Source organism: Schistocerca serialis, chromosome 3 (assembly GCF_023864345.2).
Source record: "Schistocerca serialis cubense isolate TAMUIC-IGC-003099 chromosome 3, iqSchSeri2.2, whole genome shotgun sequence".
Classification (NCBI taxonomy): domain Eukaryota; kingdom Metazoa; phylum Arthropoda; class Insecta; order Orthoptera; family Acrididae; genus Schistocerca; species Schistocerca serialis.
In genome coordinates this window covers 615,964,759-615,977,193 of record NC_064640.1, presented here as the reverse complement: position 1 = coordinate 615,977,193, position 12,435 = coordinate 615,964,759, and the positions used below count along the sequence as shown (strand labels likewise).

The 12,435-nt window shown below is 39.4% G+C and overlaps 1 protein-coding gene across 2 annotated transcripts in view; it reads left to right on the top strand.

Annotated features, from left to right (window-relative positions):
- The first annotated feature begins 234 nt into the window (after positions 1-234).
- Positions 235-12,435, top strand: part of LOC126470499 (importin-9) — a 150,259-nt gene continuing 138,058 nt past the window's right edge. The window contains exons 1-2 of one of the 2 annotated variants that reach the window (XM_050098379.1): positions 235-317; positions 1,162-1,294. In XM_050098379.1, coding sequence (XP_049954336.1) covers positions 1,162-1,294 — 133 coding nt within the window. In that variant the 5' untranslated portion in view covers positions 235-317. Of the gene's footprint in view, positions 335-1,161; positions 1,295-12,435 lie in introns of both variants that reach the window. The other variant, XM_050098380.1, reaches the window with a different exon arrangement.

The window sequence follows — 12,435 nt, the reverse complement described above, 5'->3', positions numbered from 1 at the left end:
GCATGTCATCACTGCTCAACAGGGAGACAACAATAACTTAAGTTTCATCATACAAAATATAGTTGCGTAATTGCAAATATAGATAAAAAATAACACAATTTTGTGAACCTAATTATTACAGCGGTAAGCAGTAACTATTTTTGTGCATACAACATGCAACTCTCTCTCTCTCTCTCTCTCTCTCTGCCTACTGAGGTGAGTTTGCAGATTGAATGTTGGCCAAACTGAGTATACCCAAATTCGCTGTCTGAGTGAATGGGAAAGATTGTTTGCTGTTTAATGTTGGAAGTGCGCGTGGTGTGTGAGGAAAGAAAAAGGTACTTTAGTAAGTTTGGTATGTTATTTACGATTGTTCATGCAAATAGAAATTACTGGTGTGGCGTGATCAGCGTATATGCTGATTTCGTACGCGACGTTAGAGTAACTCTTAACTCTTGTTTGTTGGCGCCAAAATGTATTTCTAATTTTACTGAAAGTATATGCAGTTCAGCGTATGACCGCGAAGGAGCAAAACTGTAGAAAATAACTATAGTGTTAAATATACCCGATATGCAGCTGTAATCGTTTATGCTCTGCTGTGCAACATCGAGAAGCCTGCTATGCTCGATATTTGTCAGTCTGCTAACTAACCTGCTTATTTATGAATGCATAGCTGCCCCAGTTTGTTAGATCGGAAATGTTTTAGAGTCTGACAGTATTTAAGATGGAAATTGTTTCTCAAAAGTGTTTCCAGTGTATTGTTTTTATCTTGCGATCGGAAATGAAATTTGTATCCAAAAACTTACTAAATTAAGCGATACCTTCAGTGGTTATACAGTCAGAAAGAGTGCAAAGTAGTAGAAATGTACTTCAGTGTTGCTGGCTGTGTAAAAAGTGGGAAGAGAATTGTGAGTGTGAAAAAAAGTTTGGGTGATCTAGTACACATGTTATTGAAATGAATAGACTTTAAGGATGGATCGTTGAAATCTTGGGTTTCATCTGCATTTCAGAATAGTAGTCCTGTATTCATTGCCATATATATTGCAGCCTGTAATAGCTTAAAATAAGAATGAAACTGCGTTCAGTTTCTCTTATCATTAAGAATTTTCATTGAAATAATGTGTGTAGAGTACAGTCATTAATAACAGAGGAATTATTAATGGATGTTAATTTCTTTCACAGATGGCAGCCAGTCCAGAAACAAATAAGTCTCTGAGAGAAGCCCTGTATGATACACTTATGGGGATACTTTCACCACACCAAGAAGTAAGAACTGCTGCGGAAGACAGGATACAAGCCCTAGAAGTAACAGAAGGTAAAATAGTTAATTGCTGGGCAGCAGTTTTTGTTCATAGGAATTCTGTGCTGTGATGTTTACAATTTTAGATTGTCCTGTTTCCACAGGACTAAAAAATCAGTTGTTTGGGAACATTTTAGTAATCAGTTTGTCACTCAGATCTTATTCTTAGGTGAAAGGTTAGGAAGATGATTTTATAGAACAAAGTTAAAATGTGTCTGCGAAGTTGTTAAAGTTTCAACATGTATTAATGTCAGTCAATTTGTTTTAAAGAGGTGGAGCACTGTCAGTTATTTTAATGTTGTCCGAAAAATTTTCTCATGTTCATTTTGTTAGTGTGTAACAATAAATCCAAAGTAAAACAGATAATGGCTTAAAGAAAATGTCAAGGAAATGCTTTTTATGTGACGTGAGGGTAAGTTTGTGCTCAACGGAATGTACTTGTAGTAGTAAAAGCTACCAACCTGAAAGTTGGCCTGAACACAACATTGCTTCACTATTCACGGTCCTGTCGGGGAGGGGGGGGGTGGGGTGTATACATCTTGCCTTCCTCCAACGTTACTGGCCGAGCTGTTATAGGAGGGCCTATATTTTAATGTGGAACTCGGAGCCATGGTGCAACTGCACATGTTTCACATGGACAACTCGTTGTCCGAGGTGAAATAAGGGATTAGAGGCAAAGGGTCGACAGAAGCGTCCGATCCAATGCGTCAGCTTTGACCCGTGACGTAAGGGTGTTGTCGTGTGTGACGTCATGATGGTGCGGAGTTTGGTTTGAGTGTGGCTGTCCCCAGTTCCGTTTTATCTTATTTTATTTACTTTTCTGATCTGTTCGTTCTATCTCGTGAGATTTTTTTTTAAATTTAAAAACACTTATTACTTATTTTAATTATGTTTCTTCGAATTTCTGTTTTAGTTTATTATATTTATTTTTCTGATCTGTTCGTTTTATCCCGTGAGATCTTTTTTTTTAAAAGACAAAAAACGCTAATCAGCTACTGAAGCATCTTTATCTTCTATGGGTTGCAGGGGTTTCGACCCCTGGGGAGGTGGGTGGGTATTCATGCATGGCTGTCTTCACTTACACGTTGTAGCTACGCAAGGCGTCTAAATTTGTTTATATTTAGTTTGCCCCCCACCAAAAACACCCCATTTCCCGCGCTTGTCCCGTTAGTGTCATTAGGCTTCTTGTGGAAAGTGTGTGTGTTTGTTTTTGTTTCCGCTATATTCGTGACGTCATGGGTCAAAGCAGACGGGTGGGATCGGACGCTTCCGTATTTCGGAGGCAAAAAAATAAGAGCACCAACTCTGGAGCATTGGGTTTGTAGTTTAGCATTTACCTCTTAGGCTGTCCAGCCACAGTGTGGTAATGACCAGCAAAGGAAACGTCTGTGTAACAAATACTGAAGTGACATTACACTTTTTATAAATTCACTTTAATTTCTCAATTGAACACTGACTTGCCGTTTCAGGAAAGTCTTTAAAGTCAATTGTCCAATAACTGTCCCTGAACAATTTGGGTTTAAATCTAGAATAAAGGCATTGTGTGTCCAACCTTTACTCCCCTAGTTTGCATAGGTTGGCAATATATCTTTGTGTAGCCAATGAGGTAGTTCTAAGTAACCAAAGGGTGGCAGGTTTTTAATGCCACAATTAAAAATCAATTGACTTTATTTGCAGATTATGAAAGCTTGGCTTGAACTGCTACGACTTCCATAATTTTTTGTACCTTCATTTCAAAACAATGATTAACAGACACCTATAGCATTACCAGAGGTCTACATTCTCGAGTTTGAAACTGTGTGTTAGTTTGTGAAACCAAAGAATTTGATGTCAGGAAAAACAATTCTGCTACATCATTTCAAAATTTTAAACATGGCTGAAGCAACAACTGTTGAAAGTCTTCATGATAAATGATAACAGCCAAACAGTTGCAGGATAATGATTTATTGAAATACTACAGGAAGACACCTTCGTTAGCAGAAAACTTATCATAACTGATATAGAAGAAAAAACACACGTATAGCTTTAAGTAACCATGAAAATTTCCAAAGTATTACTAGCACAAAAACTTCTGGTCACTTACTAAAATCAAATCCTGCAGTGGAGATAAACAAAACAATCGTGCAAAAGGCGTTGTCAGTAGTTAAAATTAAAATATCGCCTCCCTCTGTACAACATAATTATGAAGAGATCGTCGATGCCAGCACAAAAGATTATCAGTACTTAGCCTGTGAATTAGCGCGAAGAGTGTGTGGAAGCACTAGGGCAGACAGTTTCACCGAAAGAGCACTTGTGGTATGTGGGTGAGATGCTCCTTTCCTGTCTTGTTGGGATTTTATGTATTTTGATGGTGGTTGTTTACAGTTTTTGATGTGTATGTTTGGTTTAAATGATTCTCTGGAAATACGGAAGTGTCTGATCATGCCCGTCTGCTTTGACCCATGACGTCACAAATATGGTGGAAACGACCATAAACCACGGTCGAATATGGCACATATAAAGTCGGTATGTACACATTATGGGGACGAAAATACATTGAAAAAAACACACACACACACACACACACACACACACACACACACACACACACACACACAAAATTTCCACAAAAAAGCCTAATGACACCAACAGGCAAATGTGGGAAATGGGGTGTTTTTTGGTGGGAGCAAACAAAATATAAACAAATTTAGACACCCACCACCACACAAAACAACGAAAAAAACCGACATCACAAAACTCCCCAAACACACTAAACACAATATCATCTGGAATCTGACACTTCCCTTGACCTATATAGCTCAACAGAAGCTCCCAATCCCATAAATTAGGATCCAACACTTCCCTTATCCTATATAGCTCAAAAACATCTCCCGATACCAATATCAACATACACAGCCACACATTGGGATCGAACACTTCCCTTGACCTGCGCACTGTTAATTTTATTCGTCATATCCATTCCTGAACAAAAACAACAACCGATTAATTTTACTGAAATTATCACACGATGTACAGCGAACACTAAATTAACCTTCACACAAAATTGTTAACTCGCTGAAACGAATTCCACTACAAACACAGCTGACACTCAAACAATTCTGGATAATGAGCAAAAGCAAACTGAGCCCATTACACCACACAAACGAAAACCCTGAACATACCACCAGAGAGCACAACAAACCACAACACGACATCTACAAACACGCCACACTCACAAACCAAACTCTGCGTCGTCATTATGTCACACACAACACCCTTACATCACGGGTCAAAGCAAACGCGTGGGATTGGACACTTCTGTTGACCTGATTCTGTTAGGTTTTTTATTCATGACGACATGATGGTTTCAATTTACAACATTTTGTTTGTTTTCACTAGTATATAGCCTAGTCTTTAATTTGCACAAGATTCTCGCACATAACACTTGTTACCTCCTGTTAGATTTGTTCCTTAGCGCAAGCTTCACCTGCTTGACACTAAGACACAGGCAAATTGGTGTTCATATTTTCTAGTGTGTGTTGGTGAATCTGACAAATGTAAAATGAGAAAATCTGGTTGTGGTAAATTGACTGGCAGTGAAGCCTAATGTTTACATCTATGCTACATTGAAAAATGCAAGGAGGCAGCCAGTACATAATGTTGACCCATTGCGTTTACAGCTCAGTGAGCATTTAGAACATTGCTCTGCTAAACATATTTGCTTTGCAAAAAGTGCTAAATTTATATACTACGTAACAGCACTACCTTTGTTCTCCATGAGGAGCTTCGTCATTCACAGCTGCTCGGAGTTGGCGTAAATTGTTGGTTGGATGTCGGTTTTACTTTACAGAGATTTTGATTTTGGTTCAGATGTGCTGTATGAATAAGGCGCATGTTGGTCAAATTGAAGATTGCTTACTACTTTCATTCAGTCTCTGGTCATGTGCTACTTCTCTAGGCTATATACAATGTAAACAATGTGTCAAATTGTTAAACAAAAATGTTATGCAGCTGTTATAGGCTGCGTATGTGTGAGCAATAACAGATAAATTGCTGATAAATACACTAGTGTTAAAAATTAGAGCAGTAAACTGAGATTTTTCAAGGTTGTATTTATTTTGCCACAAAATGGTATTAACAGGTGATAGTACAGTAGGAACAGTATAAAGAATGTAAACAACTGCAACATGCGTAATGGTAGACAAAAATGTTTATTTTTCTAATGTCACAGTTTTGCGCACACATTACAACACAGGTTAATGTGCTCAGTATGGAATGTGACCACATTTGGCAGACACGTGCCCGACAGTGATTGGGCATGTGGTGAATGTCACCAATCATTTGTTGTAGCAATAATGCACAGTCTTCCTGCAGAGGTGCTTGCAAATCTTAGTGGTTGGTGGATGCTGATATGATGCACCAGTCTCCCTAGTGCATCCCAGACATGCTTGATGGGATGGAAATCGGGAGAGTGAGCAGGCTTCACAGTACATGCAATATCTTCAGTTTCCAAGAAAGCATCAAGCACCCGTGCTGTATTAGATCGAGCATTATTGTCCTTCAGTACAAAGTCTGGGTCCACAGCACCTCACAACCACCATACATGAGGTCCCAAGATCTCATCACGATACCTGACAGCAGTTAACTTGCTTATTCACCCGTACAATTTCGTTAAGAGGTTTTAAGAGAGGTTAACACAATCTTTGCCCACATCATTAGGGATCCTCCTTGATATTGTTCTCTTCCTATAATTTTTGGCTCTCAAAAAAAGAACGTTGGCCCACTTTTAGGCTGTCCAGGAGCACCATTCATGACTCCACACTCTAGATGTACCCTTCTGTGAAGATGCATCAGAGGTACACATACAGCAGGTCTCAGACAATAAAAGGCACTCTGACGAAGCCTTCTGTACACAGATTGCCTCGACAAGACGTCCAGTGGGTGCTGCAAGGTCAGATGTCAGTTGCCGTGCAGTACTAAAGGTGGTACTTCTGTGCCCTTACATCTTTCTGACATCACATGTGGTGAGCCCTGACATGGTCTTCAGGATACAGTTTTTCTCTAAACTGTCACCACATGCGAGAAACAGCAGAATGATACATATTAAGTCATCAGGCCACATCAGTTTGTGGCTGTCCTGCTTCCATCCTACTTATGGCACTCAACTGCAGAGTGTCTTAGACATCTTCTCTATGTGATACTGCATTGTCCGTGATTGTGTACACAGCAGTTATTGATGTGGGACTACCTGGCAGACACTACCCTGTTTGATAGGTGCCCTGAGATTACTTCAGTTTTGGACACCAGTGTATATTGAAGGAATTTATATTACTTCTGAAAATTGTGTAAGCATTTGTTGGTTGTGTTAATGTTGCCATTATTATATTATCTGTGTACATTATATCAAAACATTTTGCTATGGTGTGCAACACAGTTGTTATATTGTTTCCTCCTACATAAGTGAAATTATAAGAATTGTGTTTAAAATTTCTTGCATTAAAGGGAAAGAAGTTTTAACTATTTTGGCAATCATCCAGTTTGAAATTGACTACCTTTGAGGAAAACAAGAGATAAAACATCAGCAAAAAGAAAATGTATGCTCAGAAATAACTGATGTCCATCTTAGCATTCCCTTCTGTGGCAAAAAATATGTCCTTAACAGAGCTCCCCATAGCAGATGCTGACTAAAACTGGCTCAATCAACTGTACACGCAAATGTTACCTCTGCTATGTCAATTCCTCTCTTTCCCTAAATGACTTAACCAAGCCCTGGCAAAAAATTGTGGTACTGGTTACATCTAGCATTTAAAGCTAGTTAAACCAGATAGTATCAAGTGGGAAGTATTGTAGAAGTGCATTGTATTTAAGCATTCATTTCGATGTATCTAAATAGATCCTTCTGTAACTGTAAAGGCACTTTAATTTTCTTATGTTGTCTTTTAAGTACGGGCTATGTGCTGTCTTGTATTGTCACAAAGTTTATGGTAGTGTTCGTAGATTTTCCATAGCACATTCTCTCATTAAGTTGCTGCCATGATTTAAATAAGAGCTAATTGAGGGGAAAATATAAGAATTGTTAGCTTTAACCAGGGTACACCACTTGTACAATCAGTTCAGGGTGCTTTATCCTGACCTCTCAGCTGTCAAGCTGTTACAGATAGGATGATCTGCAAGGAATGAAAGTGTTTCTCATTCATTATCAGTGTAGTTGACAAGTGACAGGTTCCAACTGTGCCTACTTATGCCTCATCTGAAAGTGAATAGCCTAAGAGGAAGAAAAATGGAGTGTTATTCTGACAGCCAACATCTGTCAACTGGTACCATCTCATAGTGTGGGTGGATGGGAGCTTAAGACATGTTTGGCATTTGAGGTTACCTTTCCTCTACACACTGTTTTTTCCCCTCCATTTAAGAAGTTGTTCACACATTGCCCCTAAAGGTCAAGTCCAAACAATCTTTTATTTTCCAAGAGGATTTTGTTGCATTAAATGGAATAAGTAGCACTATTTTAGGACACTGATTCCTCTTATCCATCAGAGATGGTGGTCTGGCTGTAAAACTAAGCCTTTTCTTTCAAGCTTGTGTACTACCACCTGGAGCTGTAAAAGTAATCTCCAGGGTGCTTACCTCACCTTCAAATCACCTTATTGGCCATTTGTACTATTGGGCTGGCCTGCCCTGCTATATTGCACAATGAAAGTTATGACACACATGAACAGTCTCCACTTAACCAAATAAAATGGCTCTCTTCACAAGGATAACAATTAGAATTTACAGCAGGGCTCATATTTTAATAACCTATTTAGAAGTTAAAAGTACCTGCATCTTTATTATAATATGGATGTTAATAAAAGGCAGGAAAGGATGGTAATTGTCACAAACTTGGAGGAAGAAAAATATAAAGCAAACTTTCAAAAAATAAGAGCAATGTACCAAGGGATGAAACGAACTCTGTAGAGGAGGAATGGGAAGTTCAAGCCAATGATGGCAGTGGCAGCAGAAAGTGTTTAGGTGAACCAGTGATAAGAAAAGGTGAAGATAATAACTTTCATTGAATGATAAGAAGGGGAAGTTACAAAGAAAAGAAAAGCCTTCTGTTTATAGTTTCAGAAGATAACAGAGGAAGCAAGAAAGGAATACTGTCTGAGAGTTTTAGCAGGAGAGAACAGGAAATGAACTGAAGAGTAAACAAAAATGACAGTGAGGGGAGTAAAGGAATGGTAAAGGTTAAGAAGAAAGTTATGATTGAAAATTCCAGGATGATATATAAAGAATGAAAGGAAGTTAAAAATGTACAGGAGATAAATAGGGTGTGGAAGGAATATTTTGAAGAGTTGCTAAACACCAATGGAAATAATCGAAGAGGGAAGTGAGGAGCCAGGAAATGTAGACAAAGTTGACACAGACATAACCTGGGCAGAAGTGGAAGATGAGATAGAGGGTAGAGAGGGAAAGCACATGGAGTGGAGAAGGTAAGTATGGAGATGGTGAGAGCACTTTGCAGTGTTGGAGTGAGATGGCTCTATTGGCCATCAGAACAGTACGAAAAGAATACAAATCTGTAGAGTGGATTATAGAAATCATACTGCCAATTTTTAAGAAACATTGCAGGAAACTGTTAAGCTGCCAAGGCATTTGAGAAGATTCTGGAAAAGGGTATGGAACAGAGTAGGAGGAGAAATGAGAGTAACAGTATGAGTTTAGACTGGGAATGTCAACAGAAGATCTATTTTTTTTAGTGTAAGGCATCTACAGGAGACACTATGAATATGGTATGGACTTAGTAATGGAGTTCCCATACACTAAGTTGTATGATAAAGAAGCAAAAGCTGAGAAGTGCTTCAGTAAAGGGCTGAATGTGAGGAGAATAAAGTAAATGTACCAGGAAAGTGTAAGTTGTGTAAAAGTAAGAAGTTTGAACAGAAAAAGTGGGCTGAAGCAAAAGTGCCATATCCCCCTTACTTTTCATCACTATTATGGATCAGAGGATAGGGCCAGAAAATATGAAATCACTGGTGTTTTCAGATGGTTTAATGGTGTGGGGTTTAATGGTGTGGGGGGTGGAGGAGATGTAAAAAATTTAATGCAATGCTGTGTGGTGGTGATAAAGTGGAAAGTTTTAAAGTACCAGTGAAGCATAAGACAGTGGGAGGAATAGGGAGGTCAGTGAAGGCAAGCCTATGAGTTCATGCAAGCTGCAAGAAGCCTGGTCTGGAGCAAGAATGTATCACTGAAGAGTAAGCAGATGGGTGTATTAGACTATAGTACCCATGTAAGTGTTAGAAATGTGGGTAATGAAGAAAAGGCAGGTGAACAGGATATAGGCTTGAGAGATGAAATTTCAAAGTAGCAGAATGATTTATTAGGAGGGATTGAGTAAGGAATGAGATGGTGAGAAAAATAGTGTAAGAGAAACCCATCCATGAGACAGTAGAAGAGATTAGCATGGTATGGGCATGTGGGAGGACAGGGGAAGATGGAAAGGCTTATACTTGAGACAGACTCGGACAGGGACTGCAGACTGATGAGAAATAAAACATAAAGTTTGGCACAAGATAGTGTTGACTTGTCAGTAAGCATGAGGAACCAGCAAGCTTTTAACTGACCCACAAACTATTGTAGACTTCCCTCTTGAGAGAGGAAAGCTAAGTATTTAAGTTTCCTGGTTGAGTGGAATGTAAGTAAATTTGATACATGTGGAGGAACTGAGCCTGTAAACACATGTATGGCCTACATGCTTGTGATCCCTGGAAGCTCATATTAAACACAGACAACCCTTTTTAAGAACATATAAAATCTACAAGAAGGGTGACTATATCGAGAGGGAATTAAATTTTTAGTGGCTGTTTGCCTTAATGAAATGCTTTCTTTCCTGTCACTGATGTGCAAATAAACGGTTCTAGTTCATGTGTGTGTAGGCCTACCATTTGACAAGTTGAATTGAACACACCACTGTTGGATCTATTCAAGGTTTGCACCTGCTCTGAAGACAGCATTTTTTTCCCCGACTGAAAGCAGCAATGAAATTGCAGACATGTGTACAGCATGGAGCTTCAAAGATTGATGAGATGTGGAGAGCCTTGTAGGTGGTGAGGTCTAAATGCGGTTTTATTGTTACGGAGCAAAAGAAGTGATAACGGTTTTAATTCCTAATTGGAATTCTAGTTAAGTCGGAATTTTGCTGTAGTTAGATAATCTCCAAAACTTTTAAGATTGTGCACACAATTTGGTTTAGGCAGAAGTCTCACTTCAGTGGCTGTCATTTTCCTTTGCTGTGTCATTAGGATTCACTTAGGTGGATTCGTGGACTACAAGCAGAGACTGATGTGTGAAAAGCTCCTGTCATTGTGCCGTCTCCCCATCCCAAGAATTTATACTAATTTTGCCAAAATAGAAAATCATTTAGAGCAAAGGAAATACATAGAATAATTCTGCTGTGTACTTCAGATGGGGAGAGCTTCAACAAAGTAGCTGAGCAGGATTTTGAAGGAAACTGGTACAATGTGTTGCAGTGCTGTAAGCATACACCTTGATGTTCCCAGTCACTCAGTTGTAACTTTCATATAGGGCGCTGACTTTTGTTACATGCCTCTGCTAACGGGATACAACAGTTTGCTCAAGGTCTTGCATAAATTTCACTGTGCCACATTTTGAAACCATTTTACATTCCAAGTAGAAAGAATTCTGAACTGGAGACCTTCCCCTTAAGTGTGAACAAGAGAATAGAATAAAGGTTCACACCTTATTTCCAAGCATGCATAACAAGTTGTTGATTTTGAAAATAACATTACTTGTAAAATGAGCTTTAGAAACATTATTATGGGAACAGAGACAAACATTTAGTCCATTTATTTTAGCAATATTCTTCTTATATTTCGATTTAAAGCTATTAACATTATTTGTATTGTCATGCATCACAATAAAACAAATTTACAATTGCATAAAATAACTGCCGTTGAGCATTTCGTCCCACATCAGTCATCCATTTTTAGCTCTGATAGTGGGTTGTCAGTACTGTTTAATCAGTGAGGAGATTTAAGTAAACTAAAATCACTGAAAATATTTCCCCCCTCAAATTTTACACATATTACAAGAAAAATTTTATCTTTTGAAGTTGACTTATGTAATTTGTAAAAACTTGCAAAATATGCCACTCAACGATGTTTGTATGGGTGTAGTTACATGCTGAAGTAAACCAAAATGAATGCTTCAGTCTGATTAGTTTAAGATAGTGTGGGGCCAATACAACTGAACTAAAAGGAGTCTCGAACATTTCAGCCTATATGTGATGGTCCCCACTTGGGTTTGACCTCCATATTTCCAAATTCTTCCAAAGAGCGAGCCAATTGGGGATGGGCGCCTTACATGGTGCATTGAGGCCTTTAGCCAGCTTTCTTGTCATCGCATTGCCGTCCTGCTTGTTCTCCATGTCTTGGACAAGGATACATTCCTGGGTGTCATTTCCACCATGCACTGTGCAGTTTTGCTTTTTGCGGAGATGATGACCATGGACTTCCTTGCACCTGATACCCAGCATGGTAGCCAGTCTGTTGTGGTGGGGCTGCCATGCACCCTGTTGGTTGTAGTCACCTGACAACACAGGGATCGCTCTCCTGATACCTGTGCCGTTAACTCCCCAAGTATGCCAAGGAGTAGATGCCTCTCTCCCTGGGGAGGGCCCTTGGTCGGAGTGGGTGGCATCAGGGTGGATGAGACGCAATGAAGCGTGGTACATCATCTCTTGCTGGTGGCCAGCTGTCAGCAATCTCTAAGCATTCTCAGGCTCAATTCAACGCTTAGAAATACAATCCCAAAGCGTTCCCCTCCCTGGCCACGCTGTGGGAGGAGCATAAGGCTCAGGATGGCAGTGAACTTTATTCGCCCCAGTTCCTAGTTTATATGAGAGCTGATAGGGAGTCTTTCATGTCAACAAAGCCTCATTTCTTTGTAGAACATTAAGAGGACAAGTTTAGGGAGGTGGAGGGCTTGTCCAAGATATTTCAGTTACCATCACACCCCATAAGAGTTTAAATATGGTCCAGGGTATTATTTTCCATAGGGACCTTCTTTTGCAGTCTGATGACGAGCTGCGCGCCAATGTAGTGTCGAGGTGTTCATTTAGTCCGGCGCGTTCATCGGGGTTCGGAGAATAATCAGATTGCTACCGGTGCCTTCAT